This window comes from Hippocampus zosterae, chromosome 10 (assembly GCF_025434085.1).
Source record: "Hippocampus zosterae strain Florida chromosome 10, ASM2543408v3, whole genome shotgun sequence".
Lineage (NCBI taxonomy): Eukaryota > Metazoa > Chordata > Actinopteri > Syngnathiformes > Syngnathidae > Hippocampus > Hippocampus zosterae.
In genome coordinates, this window is record NC_067460.1 from 16228262 (window position 1) to 16253812 (window position 25551).

General features: G+C 40.0%; 3 protein-coding genes and 1 non-coding gene across 6 annotated transcripts in view; 3 read left to right on the forward strand and 1 right to left on the reverse strand.

Moving 5' to 3' along the window:
- LOC127608703 (mitogen-activated protein kinase kinase kinase kinase 5-like) overlaps positions 1-5815 on the reverse strand; it is a 55455-nt gene extending 49640 nt beyond the window's left edge. The window contains exons 1-10 of the mRNA XM_052077946.1: positions 5068-5815; positions 3308-3365; positions 3148-3238; positions 2885-2949; positions 2731-2786; positions 1948-1995; positions 558-600; positions 413-485; positions 198-329; positions 72-134 (exon numbers count right to left, since the gene is read on the reverse strand). Of these exons, the coding sequence (XP_051933906.1) occupies positions 72-134; positions 198-329; positions 413-485; positions 558-600; positions 1948-1995; positions 2731-2786; positions 2885-2949; positions 3148-3238; positions 3308-3365; positions 5068-5169 (731 nt within the window). The 5' untranslated portion in view covers positions 5170-5815. The remainder of the gene's footprint in view (positions 1-71; positions 135-197; positions 330-412; positions 486-557; positions 601-1947; positions 1996-2730; positions 2787-2884; positions 2950-3147; positions 3239-3307; positions 3366-5067) is intronic.
- A 720-nt stretch (positions 5816-6535) lies between these two features.
- Positions 6536-10716, forward strand: eif3k (eukaryotic translation initiation factor 3, subunit K). 2 transcript variants are annotated; one of them, XM_052078225.1, is made up of 8 exons: positions 6536-6740; positions 7208-7306; positions 7372-7492; positions 8412-8489; positions 8583-8649; positions 9617-9694; positions 10402-10527; positions 10614-10716. In XM_052078225.1, the coding sequence occupies exons 1-8, from the start codon at positions 6679-6681 to the stop codon at positions 10643-10645; spliced, it is 663 nt and encodes a 220-aa protein (XP_051934185.1). In that variant the 5' UTR covers positions 6536-6678; the 3' UTR covers positions 10646-10716. The 2 variants fall into 2 exon arrangements, with proteins under 2 accessions (XP_051934185.1, XP_051934186.1); XM_052078226.1 differs by having other exon boundaries at positions 6537-6740; positions 8415-8489.
- Positions 10717-11343: 627 nt separating this feature from the next.
- Positions 11344-25144, forward strand: zgc:85932 (uncharacterized protein LOC405875 homolog). 2 transcript variants are annotated; one of them, XM_052078217.1, is made up of 20 exons: positions 11346-11747; positions 13641-13710; positions 14292-14410; positions 15324-15457; positions 16048-16219; positions 16375-16446; positions 17267-17358; positions 17569-17643; positions 18787-18941; positions 19515-19672; positions 20682-20890; positions 21050-21092; positions 21193-21267; positions 21347-21407; positions 23009-23073; positions 23610-23678; positions 23746-23824; positions 24081-24197; positions 24305-24363; positions 24451-25144. In XM_052078217.1, exons 1-20 carry the CDS (start codon positions 11463-11465, stop codon positions 24475-24477), a joined length of 2136 nt encoding a protein of 711 aa, XP_051934177.1. In that variant the 5' UTR covers positions 11346-11462; the 3' UTR covers positions 24478-25144. The 2 variants fall into 2 exon arrangements, 1 of the variants encoding a protein (XP_051934177.1); XR_007964336.1 differs by lacking the exons at positions 23746-23824; positions 24081-24197; positions 24305-24363; positions 24451-25144 and adding an exon at positions 21507-21558 and having other exon boundaries at positions 11344-11747; positions 23610-23661.
- On the forward strand, positions 20178-20250 carry trnak-uuu (transfer RNA lysine (anticodon UUU)). The gene has a single exon. It is a non-coding gene; the product is annotated as a tRNA-Lys (tRNA).
- Positions 25145-25551: the final 407 nt, after the last annotated feature.

The window sequence follows — 25551 nt, forward strand, 5'->3', positions numbered from 1 at the left end:
AACCAACCTGATATGACGCTTAATGTTGCATTCAAGAAAAGCAGGAATTCTACAATGTCATTGAATGTTACCATTTTGCCTTGTCCTTCAGTCTGGGAGGCTGGTAACCACTCTTGGACATAAGAAACAGGACACTTAGGGAAGAGAAAACAGAATTAGATGGTGATTAGGATGATGATGATAATGATTTGTATTACCGGAGTGGATGGAGCTCAAACATGGGTGGCTGCAGCTCTGCTAGCTCGATGGCGGTGATGCCCACCGACCAGATATCACACAGCTCGTTGTAACCGCCTTTGATTTCCACCGCTGCCACCTCTGGTGCCATCCTGAGGGCAGGAGTGTAAATAGATCATATGGTCAGTCAACTTTTTGACATCAACAATTTTTTTGGCTGAAGAGGTGAGCTCACCAATATGGCGTCCCAATGAAGGACATCCGGCGAGCCAGGGTAGCCGTGATTTGGGCAGAGATTCCAAAGTCGGCTACATGACAGAGAAGACAAAAACATAAATGCAATTGTGTCAAGTTGATGAGTTGTTTCATGTTCCACTTACCCAACTTCACCTCGCCATGGTCAGTGAGGAGGATGTTAGCACCCTGGAGGGAAAACCGAAGAAGAAAACATCATACATACAGTCGCAATATGAATATTCATAGGCAGGAACAAAATGACATGGGGCTAAGGATATGTGGGGGTGTTTATTTAATTTATTTATTGTTCTATACATCAACACATCTCTACAGTAAGATACTTCATATTTAATTATTTACAATCCATAATAGATCTTAAAAAATACTTTATCGAGAAATACATTGGAAGGTAAACATGATGGTGCTATGGACACAACTCTTCGGGACTCCATAGCCATATAATCTTGGCCTTATTACAAAGGGTTTTCTCAATTAACTCTTGATAGACCTCTAATGTAACATATTAACACCACATGTAATGTTCATACAGATTAAATATGACCTAATTATTTTATCCATCCATCCATCCATTTTCTGCTCTGATTATCCTCAGGAGGGCCATTTTAGGACAGTAGGCGGGGTACACCATTAAGTGCTTGCCAGCCAATCGCAGGGCACACACAGACAAACAACCATCTACGGACAATTTAGAACCAAGCATGCATGTTTTTAGAATGTGTGAGGAAACCAGAATACCCGGAGAAAACCTATGCAGGCACGGGGAGAACATGCCAATTCCACACAGGACGGCCGGAGCCAGAATCGAACCCTGCACCTCTGCACTGAGAGGTCGACGCGCTAACCACTCGACCGCCAGGCATTACATGCTTGTATGTCACTAATTAACCATTTTTACACATATAATGTTACCACCAATTTATATCATATTCATGATGTCTACAATTCTGTTACACGATATTTACACCAATAGTCCATACATTCACTATTCACTTTCAAGAGGAGTGTTGGTGCGGACTGCGGGCGTGTATTTTGGAACTGCATGCTGTTATCATGACGTCTCTTATGTTATATGTTTTGCAAAGTGCTTTGTTGCTGCTGCAGCCATTGTGAAAACGCTTCATAAATAAAGACGTATTCTGTGGTATTGAATTGGACTTTATTATTCACGCCATATTTCCCGATCTTTAGACCTCAAATTTAATGTAATTCAACATTCCTATTGCACATACCATTAACCTCATTAGCAACATTATTGCACCTCCAAAACAGTAACTTTTTAAGTAGACCCCAAAAATGGCATGTTGGTGCAACCATTACATTGCATTATCAAAGGAGAGCAAGACATTATCAACCATTTAGATTGGTTGATACTTTGTAAAAATAACACCCACACATGTGGACTGAACAATAACATCGATATTTACAGTGAGATGATTTACTAAATTGAGAGTTATGAGGTTTTTGTTAGCAACATAAATTTGACCATATTTACATCTGATTTAATGTGCTCACCTTGATATCTCTGTGCATTTTCCTCTGTACATGAAGGTAGTCCACACCCTAGTGTCACACACACACACACACACACACACACACACACACACACACATGCACACACGCACACACACACACACACACACACACACACCGACAATGTTTTTGGTATTCCTATCATTCAGATCATGTTTGATATGATGATGATTATAAACACAGAGGGCCCGATTTTCATGCCCAACACAAGTCTGGTGCTAGTACAAGTACGTTTATAAGGCACTGCAATATCTTGACTGAATGATGAAAAATTGACCAGGGTGATCACCACTGTGAAGTAGGCACTTCCACTCCGATCGCTCGTGTCTGCGTGTGAAATACGAATGCCCCCGCATAGCTGTGCCGCGCCCCAGGGGGCTGTTTTACAATATATAATTAAGATGATAATAATGATTCATCCAATGAACTGATCTCAACAATGATTCAGAGAGTTTGATGCACACTTTTGTCATATTTAAGACTGCATCTCTATTATATCAACCAATTTTAAGTTACTGTGTATCCTCTGCTGCACCACAATTTAGACCTGCCGCGAGCTGTTTTTTAAAGTGTAGTCTACTTTCAGTCTTCAAATTGTCAGGTAGGCCAAGGGTCTAAAAAAGAAACCTCCTTTGACCCAGCGTAGCGCCGCACGGTCCAAAAATGGTAAACTCGATTTGCCCTGGCACGAAAATGAAGACGCGACAGTTTTTCGAGCGATCACACGTGCGCTATGTATAGAAGTAGAACCCATGGTGTGACTACCTGAAGCATCTCTCGGCAGACATACGCAATCTGTGCTTCTGACAGAGGACCGGTCGCTGTGAAATACAAATAAATAAGTTTCCGTGTGTTCTTGTCAAATCAGATTTGTCAATCTTGATACGAAATCATAGTTGTGATTATTGGTCATATTTACCGCTGTAGGCGTCCTGCAGGGAGCCCCCACCACAGAACTCCATGCAGATCCACAGTTTGTTCACCCTTCATGTCAATCAAACAATCAAAAATACATCAAAGACAGTGTTTGAATTGAATGGCAGTCAAAAATAAATTTAGTCAGCTATCTTAATGCTAATACATAGGGCAAGATGCCAAAGACCAGCTAACAAAACAAGCATTGATGTTTTGGTAGTTATAACCCATTAAGCAATGGAAATTTCAATTCAAATGTAGTCTGACCGTATGTAGCTGCCGTAATAAGCCACAATGTTGGCATGTTTGCAGCTCCTCACAATGAGTATTTCTTGCTGGATGGTAGAAAAGTCATCCTCTGGCGATACACAGACAAATGTTTGTAACAAGCTCAGCTACAAGAAAGCAAAAGGGATAACATTCTCACCTGGTTCGGTTTTAATAATCTTAATGGCTGCCAGGTCCCCGGTCTGCTTATTACGTGCCTAGACACACACACACAAATAAAACACGCTCACTGGATAGGTCATGCATAATTTATTTGTATTATTCTGGTAAATTTTACCATAAACAAGTTTTTATTATTAATAATTCCAGTTAACCTTGTGGGTTCTTTGCTGGCAATTTGTGTCCACCTTGCTTCATTTTCTTATTTTTTTAACTTTTAACTCATAAAACTTCCCACGGACTTGGATTTTTGTCTGACTGTGCAATTTCTAATATTACCGGTAGTTCTTAAAATATTTATTTTATATTAAAAATATAGCATGAAAAATATTACTTTTTTAGTCACAAAAATAACACTCCACATTAGTGGATTCTACTTTATTAAAATATGTAGTAATGTCATGATTAAAAAGAAGCAAATTGATTCTGAATTAGGATTTCTTGATTCCAGGCCTGCGTGGGTTTTCTCCGGTACTCCGGTTCCCTCCCACATTCCAAAAGCATGCGTGGCAGGCTGATTGAACACTCTAAATTGTCCCTAGCATGAGCATGGGTGGTTGGTTGTGTCTGTGCGCCCTGTGATTAGCTGGCAACCAGTTAAGGGTGTCCCCCGGCTACAAATGGGCTCCAGCACCACCTGTGGCCCTTGTGAGGATAAAGAGGATCAGAAAATAGATTAAGATTAAGAAAACCTTTATTAGTCTCGCAATGGAGAAATTCCAGATTCACAGCAGCAAAGTTATGAAAGGAAGAAGTAGAACAACAAAAAAATAGGAGCTGCTGGAAATGGATGGAAGGATGGATTTCATGATTCATGAGTTCATTTCGTCACCATTCTGGTGTGCACCCCAGTGAGCAGTACAAAGTAATACAGATTTAGATATATATAGATATAAACAAAGAATGAAGAACTACACAACTGAGCTCCAGTAATATTTGTTCTTTTTTGCAAAGGATAAAGAATATATGACTGTGGTCATTTTTATATTTTCTGTCTACATTTGCATTGAAATTTCTCTTAATCTCTTAATGGGTTATAACTCCAAAATATCAACGCTTGTTTTGTTAGCTTGTCTTTGGTATTTTGCCCTATGCATTAGTATTAAGCTAGCTGACGAAATTCATTTGTGACATTCTACTTTAACCTGCACATGGGGTAAAACTAAAACTGATATTTTATACTAATGATGGTTATGGGCACTGACAAATTGATGTTTATGATTATTATTTTTTTTTAAAGCAGTCAGAGCAAATGACATGAGAAAAAAAATCCTAAAATGACAGACTATCGGTAAGTGACCAAAAAGGGCCATGGACAAGATGAGACAGTAGTAAAATCGGACAATGCTAGAGCGTAAAGCACAGAAAGTGGACAAGGAACCAGTCTTCGTTGCCTTCAAGTGGGAGCCGACTTTTTGATTGTGCTTTGACTCAGGTGCAGTCGCATACTTTCAGTTCTCGCTCGTTAAACCACTTCCTACTGCGAGGCATCACCAAAGCAACAAAAGGGGTACGACAAAGAGGCCAAATGTTTCTTATTGAGAAAAACAATCAAATACTGGAATGTTGCTCACAGTAATACAATGTTACACAGGGAAATCATTTTGAATGATTTAGTGGGGTCATGATTCAGTAGCATAAATCCTCCAATCCATCGATACGTAAGTTAATTTTGCAATAAAACATAAACAAGAAAACACTTTACATGCTGTGGTATTATTTTAAAGGTTAGCAACTGACCTTGTAAACATCACCATAGGTTCCCCACCCGACCTTCAGCAGGATCTCAAAGTCATCCTGAGGGTTCTTGGTGGAGAAATCCTCTCGGTGTTGAAGATCCATCAATCGATTGAATTATTGCTCACGGGCACACATACACTCAAGGATGCAAATACAAATGACGCAGATATACACTCAATGTGAGAGTTGATGAACAGCCACTTTTTCTGTGCCTCCAACTTGTGGTGTCGAGAAGCTGCTGAGGTACGCACACACACACCCAAATGCACCTTCCTGTTTCTCGCTCACTTGTTGGTCCCCTTTATCAGCCACTCGGCACCTTCTCGTATCTGCTCATTTGCAGTATCAATGCAAATGTGTGTGTGTGTGTGTGTCTGTGTGTGTGTGTGTGTGTGTATTTCCTGTCCACTGGTGCATATTAAAAGTCAACATTACCCACTTGCTTCCCTCTTCTTATGATTTGTGACCAAAATGAACTTTTCCACTCACCAGCTTGTGGTCTAGAACTGAAATAAAAATGTATTTGGACTGAGTTTGCATTGCTTTCCCCCCCAAATACAAGAGAAGAATCAAGCTTCATCAGTTTAAAACGTGTGAAACTGTCGGCTCGACCATTCCATCACACTACACATCACATTATACCACAGTGCAGCACCCACTGAAAATCACATTGAGTGCTTTACTATATGGCACTGGATTCCACCCACTGCACATTAAACTGCCGATTGCATCGCACTACACAAAGCGCTGCACATCACAGTCAATAAATAGACTCCCCTAACCACACACACACGACTATTGGACAAATACCCTAACTATTGTGGGAGGGTAACAAATACAGTTATTTAAACATTTTAAATACATATATTATAAAATACAAAATACTATGTGATTTAAAAAATATTCTCAGACACATTATAAAACAATATGATATAATCCACAAAATATATACAACTATGAGAAAATATGTAAAAGAATGAGAACTATTGCTCGAAATACATACAAACAAGAAAAACACAAATATGGGGGAGGGGTTAAAAAATTACAAACATTGTGGAACACATTCGGCAAAAGTGAACAAACATTTGAAAAAAAGAAACATTTGAAAAATAGATAAATGAAATATCAGACATAAAATACAAACATATTATGACCCATATTGGGTGAAAACACAATGAGGAACAAACCGATTTACGTAAAAACGAACGCTGCCTCGTGTATTTGCTGTCCTCTAGTGGACATTATGATAACCGAGAAAGCTCGACAAAAATCGAAGAATAAAAATATATTTTCGACATTTTATGTTAGAGAAATGTGATTATACTCTGGTATATTTGAATCACCATGTGGTAGTAAGGTCACTGTCATAATATACGTGTCGAGAGTTTTTCGCAGTTCATTAAGTTACTTGTGTTACTAGCGCGATGATTCCTACCACTTGTTTCCCCACTCTCGGCATTCCATTTCCGCCCTGTTGGCGTCTCTTTTCCGGCCCGATGTTCTTTCCCTTCCGACTCTCTTTTCACATCACCTGTGTCCGTTTTCGCTCCACGTGTGGGGTTTGAATTCGTGCTCCCAGCTGCTTCAGCGTTCCTCGTCTTTCGGACGAAAATGTCGTCGACTTTCGAGCAGATGAAAGCGAACGTGGCCAAACTCTTGCGAGGAATCGATAGGTACGAAGGTTTGCTCGGTCCATATTGAGAGTAGCTGCATGCTAACGGGAATGCTAGCTACGTTTTTCTACCCACTGGCTTTAAAATCACAGACATGTCTCAAGTTGCACTTTTAATTAAAATAATATTAATTGTTCTCGAATGTTTTTCTTGCACTCAGGTTTTCTGGACATTGTCGTCAAATCGATGTTCAGTTTGGACTCCCTCTGTATACATTGTTTTTGTGCTAGCTGCGTTCTTATGCTTATTAATTTAATTAAACACATTTACTGACTTGGGAATTAGCGTATTTTGAGCTAAAATACTTTTTAATTGTACAAAACCGACACATTTTGGGGACGTTGTATTTTTTAATGATTTCCAAATAATTCTACTACAAAATTTTTCATTAAGTGATTAGCCCTTATGACGCTTTCACGTTATTATTGAAGATTTGTAATTATTTCCACTGTTCCGTCAAATGTCAGATACAACCCAGAAAACTTGTCCACGTTGGAGCGTTATGTGGAGACGCAAGCCCGAGAAAACGCATACGACCTGGAGGCCAACCTGGCCATTCTGAAGCTGTGAGTTCCAAATTGATAACGTGTAATTTTGTAACGGCATCACAATGTCATGTGGTTTCCGCAAGGTACCAGTTCAACCCAGCCTACTTTCAGACCAATGTGACTTCCCAAATCCTGCTCAAGGCACTTACCAACTTGCCCCACACGGATTTCACGCTATGCAAGTGCATGATCGACCAGACACACGTATCCTCTTGGTACGAGTTACGATTTTGTTTGACCGGTTCATGCACTTTTGTGAAATTTCAGTAACCTTTTTATACAAATATTAAACTTTATTTTTCATGACAGTACTCGACTAAAGCTCTGGAACGAGGTGTTGCAGAGATGCAATTTGTACAAAAGTTGAAACTCTTTGTAGGAAAATGAAATGTTTGGGCTTTTTTTTTAACAACAAGGACTCACAATGCACATTTATTTATGATTTTGTACAAAAATTATGAATTTAGTAGGATTAAATGCAAAAGTTAATTGGCTCATTCGTAGTTAACTGCCATTATGGTTACTGACAACCTCTTTCACTAGTAGTCTGAAACTGAGATTTTAAGTTACCTTACATGCTTTTTCAACCTTACAAAGATTTACTTGGATTTGTACAAAAACACTTTGATATAATTAGACCATCACTGACATTATACTCTGTTAACTGAAAACTATTAAATATATATTACTTTATGATACTGCAAAATGTAGTGGACATGACCAATATAACCAACTATTTTTGAAAGACCCATGTATATTTTTGTCATTGTATTTATAAAATCTCCCAATAATTTTTCACCAAAAAAGAATGCCCTAAATTAGTCGGAAAATAAGAAGCTATACCTGCGCGTGTCCCTACAACCTTCCACGAATTTGTTTGGAAATTTCTGGGATATTTTTAAAAGTGATTTTTTTTGGGTGACGTTTACTTTGATGTGCCCTTACAACCTCACTCAAAATAACAATGAGGATGAAGTTGAATCTATCTACAAAACAAATGCAGGAATTCTGTCGACAATCGTATGTAGTGGGATTTTGGGGGTTAAGAAAAATAATATTCCCGATATTGTGTCCTCGTCACAAAAGTTGGGTTGGGGGGTCCATTTCCTTGACTACAGTGTCGCAGCAAGAGGAGCGCCCCATCAGGCAGATCCTCTACCTGGGAAACCTGCTGGAAACTTGCCACTTCCAGAGCTTCTGGGTAACGTGCACACACACGGCTGCTGGTTTTATTATTTTATTTTTTTAAGAAAAAATTATAACGTGACTAAAAGCTTTTTTCTGTTCCTCACAGTCAAGTCTTGAGGAGAACCGGGAGCTCATCGATGGAATTACTGGCTTTGAAGACTCGGTCCGCAAGTGTGAGTTTCTAAAAGTACTGGTGATGAATACAAAATACAAATGCAGAATTTGAACATTTAAAAAAAACATTTTTATGACACTAATTTGAATATCCTATAAACTTAATATTGAATGTCATAAAAATGTGTTATTATGCACATTATTATATATTCAAGATCCAACTAACGATTACGTTCATAATTGCGGTTAATCGGTTGATTATTTTGTTGATTAATTAATGAACCTGAAGAATTAAACGTTTTAATTTCCATCGTTTAATTCAACAATGGGGCATTATTGCAAATTAAAAGTGCCGTAAACAGTTCTGATTCATTTGTTGGTTTAGTCCGTAATGTAACTTAAATCGACAAAAGGATTTATCATTGCTTTCCAAAGTAAAACTGTTTTATTTTGATTCAACACAAAGATTATCAGTCTCCTATCATGGAGGACAACCTAGAGAATATTCACTGTTGCAAAGCTGTATTTCTGAGGAACTGCAGATTTTTTAAAAATTAAAAACTACAGGTTTAATCAATGATCAAAAATCTAATTTATTGATTAATTGTTGTGCCTCTATTATATATTAAGTGGGGAAGACTAAATGGTTAATAGTTCAAGTAGAGTAATTTCTAATATTATGTGGGACAACGGCATAATTCTTACATTGAAAAGGTGATTTTCAGCTATGTTTATTTGTTTAAAAGAATGAAAATAAGGAATTTTTTCATACAAATAAAGTCATAAATATAAGAGAATAAAGTTGGAAGTTATTTGTATAATCAAACCTGAACACCACACTCAAAAAGGTGAGCAAGAATATACATAAATATTAAAATTATGTAAGTCAGATCCTATTTTTTACAAAATAAAAAGTACAGTTTTCATTGAATAATGTCTGAAAATACCATCACAAATTGTGTCAAATAATCGGCAAATTAAAACATGATGATTTGACAATGCAAATGAAGTGTGTTTGTTGTGCAGTCATTTGCCATGTGGTGGGCATCACCTACCAGACGATAGAGCGCCGCCTGTTGGCCGAAATGTTGGGAGACCCATTGGGTAAGTTCAATCCAAGTACAGTGAGTGAGTGGTACTTTTTGACTTTACGGGTGCCCCCAACTTGTGATTTTTTAAATTTCCAAGTCGCAAACTTGCATTAAAAAGCCCCCCAAAAATGAACCTGCCTTGGCTAATCGCTAAAAACAAACAAACTTAAATTGGGGCACTTTTCAGCAGAGATTGGGGAGGGGGGGTCTTTCGAGTCGTATGACTTGTACTTGAGTCAACTTAAGTCGCTGATTTTTTTTTCTTTTTTTTTTGGGCGACTTGAGTTGCAAGCAAAAACTCTTGAAAACTTGACTTTGACTTGAACTCAATGACTTGATAAGACATTCTCTTTAAAACATCTAGGTTTCTCATTATTTGTCAGCTCGTGCTCTCTCTCTCTCACTTGCTCACTCACGTTTTTGTGTTCCCATTTTGAGTTCTAAATTTACTTTTTTGTGTTATGATCAGTGAAAAATGTTTTTAACACTGCAATAAATATTCTGACTGAGCAAGATTGTATGACTTCACTTACAACAATGTCATGACTTGACTCAACTTGCTTAAAATTAGACTTGCCTGATTTTTTTTTCTTTCCCACTTGACACTTGCGCAATGTGACTTACTCCCACCTCTGCTTGTAGGTCAAATAGCCACTGTTAGTAGTAAGTCAGATAACCACGTCAACACTTTGGTTTTGGTACGCATGTGTCACATTGTAGACACACAGGTCAAGGTGTGGATGAACAAGTATAACTGGACAGAGACGGAGGATGGACAGATCTTTGTCTTCAACCAAGAGGAGAGTGTCAAGCCCAAGAACATCGTTGAGAAGATCGACTTTGAGAGTCAGTACCACAACATGAGGAGATGTCTATCTTTTTGTTCTCTAAACATCACTAAAAAATCCTCTTTCTGTCTTCTTTTTGCACAGGCGTGTCGAGCATCATGGCCACATCCCAGTGACACACACATACATAGAGTAAACACGGTCATTTACACACTTTTACACACAATAAAATAAATTATAATTTCCAGTCTTGTTTGTCCTTTTTTCATATTAATGTGATTATTTCATCTTCTCTCTCTCCCTCTCTCTCTCTCACACACACACACACACATGCAGGTAGTTGTAACATCCCAGATATGAAAGTGGACTATTAACCTGAGTTTCTGAACAACAATTTTACAAAGCTAATACAGTATTGGGAAAATCCATAAGGGAGCGGCGGGTGGATTTATAAAATAAATAGGTGTGATCATCACACTGGGATGTATGACAATTGGGTATGAGGGGAAAGTTCATTTTACAATAGTCAAAAGGTAAAGCCAATTCTACAAAAACTGTAGTCATAATGTGTGGGCCCAAAATCATAATTGTAGAAAGAGAAAACGGGGAGCCATCAATTGAAAGCAATGAGGTCATTATAAAGTCTGAAGAAAAGTCATGGGGGAGGGGGGGTGACAACAATATTGAATATTTCATCTTTTTCAAATTATTTTTGCCCTCCCACGATATGACATTTTAAATTAGAACGTTTGACCTCATAGTATAACTTGGATGAAATTTATATAGTCATTTCCTATTTCGATTTTCCTAAACAACCTACAGCAGTTCAAATTTCAAAGGCGGCTGCAAACTAGACAGGGACGTCATCCGCCTACGCTCAGGTGAGCCTACCTACTTTGAGGGAGTGTTGTTTGTTGCACGACACCCGAAACAAGACCCAAATTGATCTGGACGACTCTACTCTCCTGTTGTCCCCTTTACCGTAACCTAGGGATGGAGAAGTCACCGACTTTGCCCTCCGATTCGGAGGGCTCCTTGCAACCCCCGCCGTCGGACGACGACGACGCCAGCTCGGCATGCTCCGACGAGCTGCTGGGCTCCCAGTCGCGCCGCTGGCTCGCGGAACTATTGGCGGCGGACGTCCCCGGCGTGCGCGCCAGCGACGCCGACGTCAACGGAGAGAGGATGGCGGTGGGCCACGACGGGCTCTTCGTCGACTATCATTTCCCACTCGGAGAGCTCGAGATGAAGGCCGGCGTCAAGTGGAAGCGGCCCAAGGTCAACCACTTACATTATTCGGTTATTCACACATGCAAACAAATATTAAAACGTATACAAATAGAATATATCAGTTAGTCAGTGTCAGGGGCGTCACTGAGTTTCATGGAGAAGAGGGATTCAGCCCCCAGGTCGTGAACAGGATGTGGGCAAACAGCACACCAGCATAACATTTCTCAAGCTGAAAACAAAGACTGAGCGATAGGGTTTCAACATTTTTGGATAGATTTAACGATGATACAATACGGTGTAAAATTTATAGCAGTAGCCTATCAGTGTATGTGCTTGTTAAGCTACCTCAAACATACATAAACCCAGTGTTGGAAAATGTTGCAAGGTAAGTTGCATATGAATGACAAAAGTAGATAAACAAAATTAATGCTACTTCAGGAGATACATTTTTTCTCTCATACTTTTGGTGTATAAATTACTATTTGTCTGTAAAATCCTTGGATAAGAGTGGCTGCCTTTCCAGCAGCTCATATATTTTGTTCTTCTACTTTTTCCTTTCATAACTTTGCTGCTGTGAATTGGGAATTTCTTCATTAGTCATTGCGAGATTAATAAAGGATTTCTTATAAATTTCTTATAATCTATCTTATAATCTTATCTTATCTAATAATAATAATAAATTTCCCCAGTGTGGGACGAATAAAGGATATCTTATCTCATCTCATCTCATCTCATCTCATCTCATCTCATCTTTCTCACTACCATTGCAATATTGGCGTCTTGGAATAATGTCGTGACAACATTGTGTTAATATTAACATACAGTAACTCACCCGTGTGTATGACATATGTATTGCACATGCGGATGTAGTTATCATTATCCTGTTAAATTTAGATGTCTCTTAAGTTATCAAATGTGAAATGTATTATTTAGATAGAACACAACAATTTGGTTTGGTGGAGAAAATAACCTGCACAAATATTTCACAGTAATGTAACCGAAAGTTATATTTTCAGCTTCATCTGCCTTCTCGTTTTACAATGCAATTGTATTGAATTGTAAAAGGCCAACAGAGCAAAGGATGAAATCATGATGCACCTTCACATTTATATTGTATTTAAATATGTTATTAGCGTATTTTTTTGTAAACTAGACTATTGTAGAGTGCAATTTGTCTTATTTAAATATCGTTACATACTGTATGCTGGTGTGCTGGCATTTCAATCGGGAAAGGTGATTTGAGTTACGAGTGTTTTGCATTACAAACTTGGTCATAGAACAAATTGAACTCACAAGATGCTCTGTACCCAGTCCTTGTTCTTTTCGTCATCTACTCCTCGTTGACCTTTTTATGTTGCCTTTGTGTGTATTTGTGCTTGGGTCCTTGTGGATGGTGGTTAGAAGAGGGCTATTTTTTTTTTACAATGTCAAAAGCTCCCTACAAATAACGTTTGATTGATTTGTTGATTGTTATACCAAGGCACCACTTAATTGGGAAAGGCGGAACTTTTTTGGGTGGCACATTAAACAGTTACTCTTGATATTGTAAATCGTGGTTGAAAATGACTTAACAGTCATTAGCTTCATTTTTTTTTTTTTTTTTTGGTCGTAACTCTTACAACGAAACTCTTTCAATTGAAGTTCACCTAAGTTGCACAGGTGGCTTTTTTGTGTGCATAAATTCATATGTGATATGGGAATGTCAGTTCAGATTCTGAAAACTTTGATCTTCCTTGTAGTACAATGAAGGGAGCAATTCAATAATTTTAAATACCTATAGTTTACTACAGTATATGATATTCTATGCTACTAGAAAGACCTGTATAGCAAGAACAGAGCACACACAGCTGGGACAAGTAGGAACCTGGCTGTAAGCCTCGTAGTAGCAGACTTTAAAAAAAAATACTTATAGACATCTGTACACTTTTTCCTGTATGCTAGGAGCTGTGCGCGTCGCCTCAGTTCATTGTTGATGGAGCGTCACGCCTGGACGTCCGTCAAGGAAAGCTAAGTGAGTGCACAAGGAGACTAAATTGATTTAGTGTTTCCATCGTCTCATATACAGTACACAGTCCAAATGTGGTAGCAAATGGACAAAATCTGGAAGTCTAGGACAAGTTTTTCTTTGAAGAACAAATGGAAATGTCCAAAATGGCCGCTTCACCCCAAATTGGCAGAATTCCCCCCCTTTTTTTCCCCAGGCATAACATGTTTCTAAAATAAACTGGCTTTGGGGCCTGCATCTTCCAAACATTCATGAGGTCTTTAATAACACCAAAATTGTACAGTAATTCCAAACTAAAATGGCAGACTTCCTATATGTTTTCATGCATAGTTTATTGAGACTTTTTTGTGGGTTTGCTTATGATCGACTACCAAACGTTTGTAGGTCGAGTTATCACTACAGTCCTAAGTCTAATTACCCCATCAAACCTTTAAATGTATTTCTTTATTTTTGGGAGGGGCGGGGCTTTTCATAAAAGACATGCTTTGGTGGGTGAATTTTCGAAACATTGTGAAAGTGTCTGTCGAGGAAAGTCTGCAATATTTTAACTTCCTGCTATTTTTCTTCAACTTCTCCCGCTACCTCAGGTGACTGCTGGTTGCTTTCCGCCATCGCATCTCTGGCTGTACACCAACGTCTGCTCCGCAAGGTGGTTCCTTGCGGACAAACCTTCCAGGACGGCTACAATGGCAGCTTCATCTTCAGGGTAAACACATCCATGTTGGGTATTGGTGTTCACTTTGTGTTACTTTGTTTGGCAGAAGCTCACATGAACTTTATACGGTTTCAATATGACACATCCTGTTGCCAAGGGGAGAGATCATTAACCACAGGCACAACCTGTTTCAATGTGCACTGCAGGAAATCATAAAGAAGCAAAAACAATTGTACATAGAATAGAGGTGTAATTTGGCGGGAAAAGGTTGTATTTTTTTCGAGTGATAAAGATGCAAGTTTATGAGGGTACAGTCGTATGTTTTCTAGACTAAAGGGGTCATTTTATCTGGAGAAATGAAGACAAAATATTAGTTTTTCTTTTTTTAATTTTGAACAATACACTATTTTAATTCTCGTGCCTTTTCTTCCGCTAAAAAACACAATTCTTTCAGATTATATTGTTTTTAAAATAAAAAAATATTACTTTATTTTTGGTTAATAAACTGTTGTTCAGAAAAATACCCATTTTTGTTAAAAATGCCTCTTTTTTATGGAAAAGATGGTTCAGTCTCATAACAGGACACATTTTTGTCTTTGGCAAAAACACTAAGATATTGAATAATGCAACTTTATTCTAATAACATTAAAAATTGTTGATCTTGAAAATACATAAAATTAGCATTTACCCCCCACACCTCCCAAAAAAATCTTACTTTATTCTAAAAGTAGGGGAAAATAATTTGAATTTTTAATGTAGGAAAAAATCAAACAATTCTTGTCAGAATACATCGTTTTCTTACGAATTAATATAATTTTCGAACAGATGTTTAATCCTTTCAGGGATGGCGGTTACTTCAGTGGACAGTTAATCAGGTTATCAGTTTACAGGTTATCAGTATTGGTGCATGAAAGGGTAAAGTTTCATTGCTCAGTGAGATAATGTTCCTTCTTTCCCTCCATAGTTCTGGCAGTACGGTCAGTGGGAGGATGTCCGAATCGACGACTTGCTACCGACTTATGGAAACAATCTGATCTACCTCAGCTCACCGGAAAAACGAGAGTTCTGGAGCGCCCTGCTTGAGAAGGCCTATGCCAAGTGAGGACCCGTCATCTGCCTCCAAATGTTTTCCCATCTAACATCACCCATTTGCCAAGTAGTATACATGGTTAACATTTCACAGCTATTAGAGAAAATCTCTCACTTTGAAGGGTGCGTGGAAATGTCCAAAATGGCCCTAAAAAAATCCACTTCAAACCTAAATGTCCGACTTGTTGTTTCTTTCCGGGCATGTCTCTTTGAGATATTATTGTGAGTCGACTCATGATAGACATGCCTACCAGATTTCATTTTCCAAATCATTTCAAAATCACACATGGTAGGTTAATTGAGCACCATGTATTGTACCGAGGTGTGATTGTGAGTGTGAATGGTTGTTCGTCTATGTGTGCCCTGGAATTGGCTGGCAACCAGTTCAGGGTGTACCCCGCCTACTGCCTGAAGACAGCTGGGATCGGCGCCAGCACCCCCATGACCCTCGTGAGGATAAGCGATTGGAGTAATGGATAGATGGATAGCGTTGGATACAAATTTGACCAATCGACATGAAATTCGGTGGCGGGCCCTTTCATGTTGATCGCACAAAACGATAGCTAGTTGACAGTTACAGTGTTCTGTGTGTGATCCAGGCTGAAAGGCGGCTACCGCGCCCTGGACATGGGCTTCCCTCATGAGGCCATGGTCGACATGACGGGTGGGGTGGCTGAGGTTCTGAGTGTGGCCGTGCTTCCCAGGGATCTTTCGCCGTTCCTGGCTGAGCTGTTAGCCAAAGGAGCGCTCATCAACTGTGCCAACACGCAGGTGAGAGGTGTCATGGCCTGTCAAGCCACATCTTGATTTTAATCCTGCGACCTTTTCTCCAAAACTCCACCCGAAGATACTTACTACGTATTATCTGATATGACTCATGGGTTTTTTTATTAATTCGTTTTTGAATGGATGTGTTTCCCCTGCAGGGTCCTGTAGAGTACAGGAATGATCTGGGAATCATGTTCAGACATGCTTACTCGCTGACTGCCGTGGAGAAGGTAAAATGATGCTTGTCACCTCTTGTGGGGTTTTATTCATCATCTCTAAATGTCTGGTAAATTTGACAGTTGATAATCATTTGCTGCTCAAAACGGGAGAAAAAAATTTTGAACAGAAATGCAACAGACTGAATGGGGGAGATATATGTATACTTTTCCTGATATGATGATGTTATTGGTCATTTATTACTAATTTGTTGCTCCAGCACGCTCCGCGACTCTTGTGAGGATAATGCGGATCGGAAATTGGATGGATGGATGGCTGGATGGATGAAAGATAAAAATGTCTCTAACTGGCCACTTGTTGCTTGGCAGAATTCACATAACTAAATCCTAACTACCCCATCAGCCACTCCCACATGCCGTTTAACTGACAAACATCTGTCTTCTGTTCTTGTTAATTAAGGCAAAATTGGGAGGGATCAAATCGGACTGTCCCTCAGGCCAATGAAAAGAAATAAGCAAACGCCAAAGTGGACGCACGTGCAAACCCATTAGGCAGTTAACGTAGGTGCTGACTAGGGTGCCATGTCAAAAAACAGAGCGCTTAATCAGATTAAACCCGCAATACGATCATGCAACATGGTTGTTTATATCAACTACTCTAAATTCGCTTTTGATTGTACAGTGTTTTCAAACACGACAGACTTGTTGGATATCAAGAGAAAAGGCCTCATCTGGTGGGCCCGGACTGTCGAGATGGTGTTGCTTAAGCTAATGCTAACCGACATGACAGCAGTACCTACCGTCTTATTTTTACAAATGTTTTGATGTTCATATATGGCTGCTGTTGCTGTTTAACTCACATTTAAACCCTCAGGTGCAGACAACCTATGGATCTGTGGACCTGGTGCGTATTCTCAACCCGTGGGGCAACACAGAGTGGCTGGGCCCATGGAGTGACCGAAATGGGTTTGCATCATTTCACTGACTCTGAAGATGGCTCATTATAGTGCTATGTATAATAAACAGTCGACAACCAATCAAAAACATGTATCTCAAATTTTGAGCCTTATTCCTTCATGAAGGAGGCAATCTGAAATATTTATTGTTATTATTATTATTATTATTATTATTATTATTATTATTAATTGATTTCATTTACAAAAACTGCTTTTGCAGGCCCGAGTGGAACACTGTGTGCGCCGAGGAGCAAAAGAGGCTACACCGAATCCAGCGAGAGGACGGAGAGTTCTGGTGAGTTTATTTTAAAAAAAAAAGATTATGGTTAGTATTATAATAAGTCCTAAGAGACAGAAAAATGGAAGTTGCTAAGACAGAATGGATGGAGAGAAGAGAAAGAAAATTAAAAAGAAATACAAAAGAGGATAAAAATCAGGAGCGATTTAGGAGGGTAAGGAGAAAGGAAGGGATGAAGAGGAAGCAAATAATATTAAAGGGGCAAGGAAGAAACACAGATATGAGGCGGGAAGGAACAAGGAAAGACTGGAAAGGAATGTGAGGAGGGTGAATGATGGGTTGGTATGTCGGTATGACGGGTGCGGAAAAGTGTGCAGGAGTAGAGCTGGTCTAACCATGCACGAGAAACGCATACACCGCAGGAACGAGGAACAGGTGGAGTTTGAGTGCGAGAAGTGTGGAAGGAGGTTTGCGTCGAAAGGTAATAAAATGAGTCACCAAAGGAGTTGCACGGGAGGAGCGTATGAGGAGAAGGGAGAAAGGAGACAGTGTGGAGGGTGTGAAAGGTGGGTGACGAAAGCAAACTATGCCAGACACGTGAGAGGGTGTGAAAGAGTCTGCAGAGAGTATGAGGTGGAGAGGGAAGGAGGGAGAAGGGAGGGAGTGGGCGTGGCGCGTGGAGGGAAGGCAGGGGGGGGGGGGGGCGAAGGGCGAATGGGGAGGGTGGGCGCGGAGGGAGAAGGGTAGCTTGCGGCAGGTGTGGGAAGGAAATGTTGGCGGGGAACCTTGCGAGACACCAACAGGATTCGTGACGGGTGTGGGACCCGGGAGGGGGGGCAAGTCCCTGACGGGGGCCGTTTGCCCAGGATCGGATCGGATCGGCAAGGAAGAAAGGAAGGACGAATGTAATAGAAAGGAAAGCAGAGCTTAAGCACACACAGTAGAAAATGACAAGTTTTGAATCTCAAGACAATATCCAGGACAGACCAAAGCGGAAGTCTTGAATTTTAAATGAGCTCTACTAATAAGCGGAACAAGTTTTCACGTGCTATAACATCACACGGTATATGATGTTACTGAACAAAATAAAAGGATTATGAAAGAGAAAGAAAATAAGAGAAATGATTAAAGCAGGAGAACATGATGGAAAGCAAAGCAGTGAAGAAGTGAGAGAGAAACAAAAATCACTGTTTTGTGCAGGATGTCGCTGTCTGACTTCCGGCAGAACTTCGAAACAATGGAGGTGTGTCACCTAGCCGACCTTCAGAACGATACCAGTGTGCAACCGTGGTCGTGCGCAATGCATCATGGGACCTGGGTGCCACATGTTTCTGCCGGGGGCTCTCCCAAAGGGGGTAAATACACTGAGACACAAACACATCCTAAGAAAAAGAAAAACTTTTGAAATAGTCTTTATTTCTTTGCAGAGCATCCTTGAATTAATCCCAGGGACCTGAAGCAAGGGTTGACAATATGAATATGACAAGATAACGAAAGAACATTTGTTTTTAGTTTTCATATGATGCAGGGTTTTTATTTCTTAAAGTCACATTGCGCATAGCAGCAAACTGTATGTTCTTGTCTCGAAGCAAAGCTAAAAAAAAAGAAAGAAGAAAGATCTACTGTAATGTAATTTGAGGACATTGATTGTGAAGACCTCAAAAGTCAAAATCAAAAACTCTTGTGATGATTGTGAAGACAAACAAATATTGTTGATTTAAACATTTTATATTATTCATTCCGTTAAAATCAAAACTCAGGACTCTCATGTGAAGACAAACAAATAATAATATGGATATTATAAAGAGATCGGAAAAGCAAATCTGTGATTCTCTGTGTCACCTGGTGGATCGGGACCTTGAATGCAGAGTCACGGAACAGCTTCAGTGGGTTTTTGCTTCTAAATACTGCGTGTGTTTGTGTTTCAGGTTGGTTTTGGCAAAATCCACAGTTTGGCTTGGTCCTCTCCCAAGTGGAGCATGGATCATCTGAGCTTCCCACGCGCTGCGACTTTATTTTAGCTCTCATGCAGAAATTTCAACGACGCAGAGGCATCGACCTGTCCATTGCTCTCCACATATACCCGGTATACACACAAATTCACTCATGCACGCACACACACACAGACACACACGCACACAAACTTATATGTACACACTCACAGAATTGACGTAAAACCTGGATAGCTCAGACTTTTAATCTGAATATCCAGGCTTCAAGTTCCTGTTCAGGCATTGTGTGTTTTACATCGGTCTTGCTCTTAATAATGATCACAAAGCCCCCTAACCCCCACCCACCCACACTCACTCTTACATACATACTCACATGATCAAGAAATACCCCATGTAATTTAGTTGGTAGAGCATCTGACTTTTAATCTGAAGGTCCAGGGTTCAAATACCTATACAGACACTTTCATTTGTTCTTAAAGATAATCACGATTTTGCTGCTCACCTTCTCAACCCGCACTCACTTTGTCATCCATACGCTTACATTTGCATCGTCAAGACTGCATCACTCAGTTGGGAGATTGGCATAATCTGCAGGTCCATATTACAGGTGCTTATTTAGGTGTTGTACACTCCTTCAGAGCCTGGATAGCTCAGTCGGTGGAGCATCAGACTTTTAATCTGAGGGTCCAGGGTTCAAGTCCCTGTTCAGGCGTTATACATTTTAAATCCTCGTGCTCGAAATAATGATCGCAACTCACCCACTCACTGTAACATACACACTCAAAAACACATTCACAGGTTCTTTTCAGACTGTGAATGTATTTCAGTTTGTACAGCATCAGACAATTAATCTTGGGTTCACAATCACAATGCGCTCACTACCTCATACACACTCAGCAGTGCTGTATGTCTTGAATAGCTCAGTTGGTAGAGCATGAGACTTTTCATCTCAAAGTCCATGTTTCAAGTCCCAGTTCTGGCTATTTAAATTGCAGACTCACTTGTAATTTTTTTTGTGCAGATACTGGATATCTCAGTAGGTAGAACATATGACTTTTAATCGGAGAATCCAGGGCTCAAAATCCTGTTTACGAGGTCACTAATTATTATTAAGATGTCTGATACTCGCTTTGGTTCTTCCAGGCACCTCAAGAGGGCACTCACCTGTCACCTGAAGACCTGAGCAAGCTCCGTCCGGTGATGAGCAGCAGCTACTACTCATCGCGGCGAGAAGTGGTTCTCCGTGGCCACCTCCAGCCAGGTCGCTACGTCATCATCCCGTCGACCGCCGAGCCCAATCAACAGGGAGCCTTCCTGCTGCGGATACTGACCGAGCAACGCCACGCCGCCACGTGAGTCCTTCTTCTTTGGAACTGATTTTTGCTAAAATCTGTAAAGTAATCGAGCCTGTTCATCAAGTTGACAAGCTAGCTAAATAATGCAACTAAAAAATACATATACCGGTATTATCCATATTCAAATCTAAAATAAGTCTGTTGTGTGTTTTCCAGTCCAGCTCAACACCCAAAACGTGAGCTCACTTCAATAACTGCGGTAATTTATGCACTTTGTACAGTGAAAGGCTTTGAGCCACATTCACAATTCCAATAGAATAATGAAAATTCTTTCTGACTTGATCAATTTCTCCCAACAGCCTCATTATCCCCATCAGGCAGCTCTCCCTTCACTTAAAGCCATGATGCAGCTCTTCAAGAAGCACTGCAACAAGGTTCAAAAAGTGGTTGTCACTGCGAGGTTTTCAAATACATTCACGTTTCATTAATATTTTGGATATTTTATGTCACTAGAGAGGATTTTGCAAACCACATCACCTTCACAGCCTGCTGACTGAAGCCATCCAGGGAGGAGGTCAGTGACATAATCTTACTTTGTGACCCCTTTCATGCAGCGATATTGCAAAATTAGTGGCGCAGTTACATATTGATCTGCCCTTTGCCTTTTATGCAGAACCCAGAGAAACTTTCAAATGATGATATGACATCTTGCCTCACATAATTAGGTACTTTCAAAATCATTATGCACAATTTTAACATTGGCACTATGCTTAAATATCGGGAAAAATGTCTAATCTAAAACTTTAAATAATTCTTAATTAAAATGTATATAAATGTTGAAAAATGTACCTAAAGCAGCGATGTATGCAGCAATGGCTGTTTGAAAGTGCTCTATAAATACTGTTGACTTGACTTGACTTAAAGATTTTGGGCAATTATATAGCACTTTGATAACTCCACTGAACTGGATTTTAAATAAGTTGAAAAACTATAACATTATGCACTGTTTGAACAATACACTTGGTGATTGTTTCGCAAACACTCAAAATTTGTGCCAAAATTTAAGAATCTCTGTTCAACACAATTCTTGGTCAGCGGTAATTTGTTGCCAGACAGAATTCGTGCTTAATAACACTACATTTGATTTATCGAGCACTTTTCAAAATAAATCAAAAACTCTTTACAGTTTTCAATAAGTAAACAATTAACAAAATACAGAGGCAAACAGACATCAATCAAACAAAACAAATTATTAGCCTCTTCAAGAAATATTGGCGCATCTGTGGACAGGGAGCGATGGAAGGAAAGTAAGACACGGGTGAAGGCAATTATCTAAAAAAAGTCATAAGCAGCCTGAGAAATTTTACACATGATTTTCTGAAATGAATGTGTGATTAAATAGGAATGGAACTGTGAAGGATTGTTGCAAAGAGAAACAGTAGCATCTGGTAGCGTTGTTTATAGCTTAGCAGTCGCCACAATTTGGTAAAACGTGTCCACACCATTGCTGTTCAAACAAATCATCAAAGGTGGGCACGTCTATCCGTCGGTCATCATTCCGTCATCGTTTCAGACCAGCCAAGTCTGTCGTCGTTGGGCGACAGTCAATCGACATTGAGAACGTACTTACTACATAACAGGAAGTTCAAGTTAACTTTATTGTCAAATGCACTCCTTGTGCAACATACAGCACAGATGAAATGTATTTCCTCTCAACCATAGGAGAGAGGGAAGGTGCAGCACATGCAAAGTCGAGTTTTAAAAAAAACAAAACAAAACAAACCCCACCAAAACATTGCTGTATATCTTTCGGTCCCATAGAGTGCAATGGCATTGCGCTATTTTGTTTTAATTTGACCAATTCCACGTGCATGCGTCTCTTGTTGTTGTTGTTTTTTGTGTGTGTATGTGTGTGCGCGTGCGCGCGCGCGCGCGTGTGTGTGTGTGTATGTGTGTGTGTGTGTGTGTGTGTGTGTGTGTGTGAGACATAGTAAATACTTTTTCGTCGCCGATTGGCTGTCGCAGCCACCGTGGGACTGGGCCAGCCTGAAATAATGAGGCAATGATGACTGATGGACTGACATGCCCAAGCGTGTAACTTGTGTGCGTAAATCATGTTGTGTAATTGAGCTAATATGTAATAACTTTTTAAAAATAATATTCTCTTGTGTTCAGTGTTGGCAGGCAGTGAGAAGAACTTGGCTCTAGAACACTGCAAGAGCTTGGTGGTCCTCATGGACGTATCCTTAAAGACATTCACACACTTGCAAACACACAAGCTTGATTCAGGGTTAGGCTCCAAACCCGAACTCCAAACTAATCCTCAACCGTCACTCCAAAAGCTTTATTAGATGAGAATTTTGGGTTTTTTGGGTACTTCGGTTTCTTCCCACATTGCAAAAGCATGCATAGTCGGTTAATTTATCACTCTAGATTGTCTTTCGGTGTGATTGTGAGTGTGAATGGTTGATCTTTATCTCTGTATGCCCTGCGATTGGCTTGCAACCCGTTCAGGGTGCCCCGCCTGCTGCCCGAAGACAGCTGGCTCTAGCTCGCCCACACCCATCGTGGAGCTCAGCAGTTTGGATAATGGATAGATGGATGAATGAGAATTTGGGCTCTGATTCTGAAACCAAAGATTTTCAATTTATTATGTATGGGTAGCCTAACCTAAATCCTAAACCCTCAACTTCAACCCCATCCCCCGACTCTTTTAAGTCTCACATTACAGATTCATTTCATGTGAGAACTTTCTTAACACCAATGTTCCCTCCAGAGTCAAGGAATTGCTCAGCTAACATGGTCAGAGTTCCAAGCACTCTGGGACAAGATCCGGTTGTGGACGGTAAGTCAAGGTTGGATATAAAGACTGCAGGATTTTGCGTTTTACAGACTCTTTAACCTCATTTTAGGACATATTTCTGGTAAACGACAAGAACAGGACACAACGTCTGGAGTACAAGGAAGTCGCCCCTGCTCTGAAGGCTGCAGGTATGACTTGAAGGCTAATGAAAGACTTACATTAAAGTTTTTTTGGGCTAATTGACTCTAGTTGCCCAAAAATTTGAAACAAGTACAGTATAATACTAAACAAATGGTGAATATGTCAACATCACAAGTCAGAACTTGATCGAATGTCTTGTATGGGATGAAGGACTCAGCCTGAAGAGATGCTAGTCCAGAAACTTGCATAACATCTTCTTTTGGGTGGCAAATCTGCCTTGTCTATACAACGTGTCTGCTGCAGGCATCGTGGTGGATGACCTGGTGATGCAGCTGGTGGGTCTGAGGTACACGGAGTCGGACATGACCATCAGCTACCCTGGCTTTCTGTACCTTGTCATGAAACTGGAGAGCATGATCCGTAAGAACACTGGAACTATATTGGATGCGATACAGACACAAGTATTAACGCGCAGCTCCTCCTAAATTAATAAATCGACCGTGGTGGGACTTTTGCTTCTCCTACAGACAAATTTCACGCGTATGACATGGTGGGAATGGGCTGCATTTCATTAAACTACAGACAAGTACGTCATTCCTCGAGGATTTATTTTTACGTTTGACATTTAAAGCTTTGAAAACTAGTAATTGTGTTGTGTTGTGTTGTGTTTCAGTGGCTCCAAATGACCATTTACAACTGAGGCAGAAGAGTCACTAGATATGTGTTTGCTCTGCATGTCTGAGGCCTTGATGTTACACATGTAAACTATAGCTGCGCTGATGGAAAGATACAGGAAGCACAGTTTTTATTGTTCAGGCCATGATTGAAACATTGCTGCTACTTCTTCTAAGTGCCTGCTCTGAAAACTTCTGATGATTATTTGTGATTAATGAGGCTTTGTTTTAATGTGACTGAGATATGTGTATATATTCAGTACAGTACAGCGAGTGTGTGTGTATTTTATATATATATATAATTTATATAAAATACTAACTGTACTGCATTCTAAATACACAAAATCTGTGAAATGATGATACCTTACATGTTCTCTTACTATATTCTCCATTCTCAAAAGGTGGAACAAACATTTTTATGATATCCCCTACATGTGGCACTGCCTCTTTTAAACTGTGCTCACGCATTTGACCCTCTTTCACTTGATGCCAATGGGGAGGGGCACATTTTTAGAGCTGAAGAAACTTTTTATTTCACTTCGAAGTTTAAATATTTTAATACATTGCTGTGCCATATACAGTAATTTGCGTAGGGGCACGCTGTACCAACAAGAATTGAGGGGAGGACATCGTTTTTGCTGTTATCGTCAGGTTTTGTGATAGAGACGATTAAACGCAAACGACACAAGAAGAAACCCTGCTGTGTCTTATCACGATTCTTAAACACAATGCAGTCGGAACATAAATCCATTATCTGATCGTCGCTTATCCCCCCGACGAGGGTCGCGGGTGTGCTGGAGCCAATCCCGGCAGGCGGGGTACATCCTGAACTAGTTGCCAGCCAATCGCAGGGGACACAAAGACGAACAATCATTCACACTCACAATCATACCGAGGGACAATTTAGAGTGTTCCATTAACCTGCCATTCATGTTTTTGGAATGTGCGAGGAAACTGGAGTACCCAGAAAAAAATCCGCGCAGGCAAGGGCAGAACTTGCAAACAGCACACAGGAAGGCCGTAGCTGGAATCAAACCTGCACCACTGCACTGTGAGGCGGACATGCTAACCAGTCGTCAACCGTTCTGCCATTTACACAC

Excerpts from the sequence above, each read along its gene's own strand:
- eif3k (XM_052078225.1), top strand. The coding sequence starts at position 6,679 with ATGTCGTCGACTTTCGAGCAGATGAAAGCGAACGTGGCCAAACTCTTG. Across the intron at positions 7,493-8,411 it reads GCATGATCGACCAGACACAC|CAGCAAGAGGAGCGCCCCAT; the intron begins GTATCCTCTTGG and ends ACTACAGTGTCG. Across the intron at positions 10,528-10,613 it reads TGAGAAGATCGACTTTGAGA|GCGTGTCGAGCATCATGGCC; the intron begins GTCAGTACCACA and ends CTTTTTGCACAG.
- zgc:85932 (XM_052078217.1), top strand. The coding sequence starts at position 11,463 with ATGGAGAAGTCACCGACTTTGCCCTCCGATTCGGAGGGCTCCTTGCAA. Across the intron at positions 14,411-15,323 it reads ATGGCAGCTTCATCTTCAGG|TTCTGGCAGTACGGTCAGTG; the intron begins GTAAACACATCC and ends TTCCCTCCATAG. Across the intron at positions 15,458-16,047 it reads CTTGAGAAGGCCTATGCCAA|GCTGAAAGGCGGCTACCGCG; the intron begins GTGAGGACCCGT and ends TGTGTGATCCAG.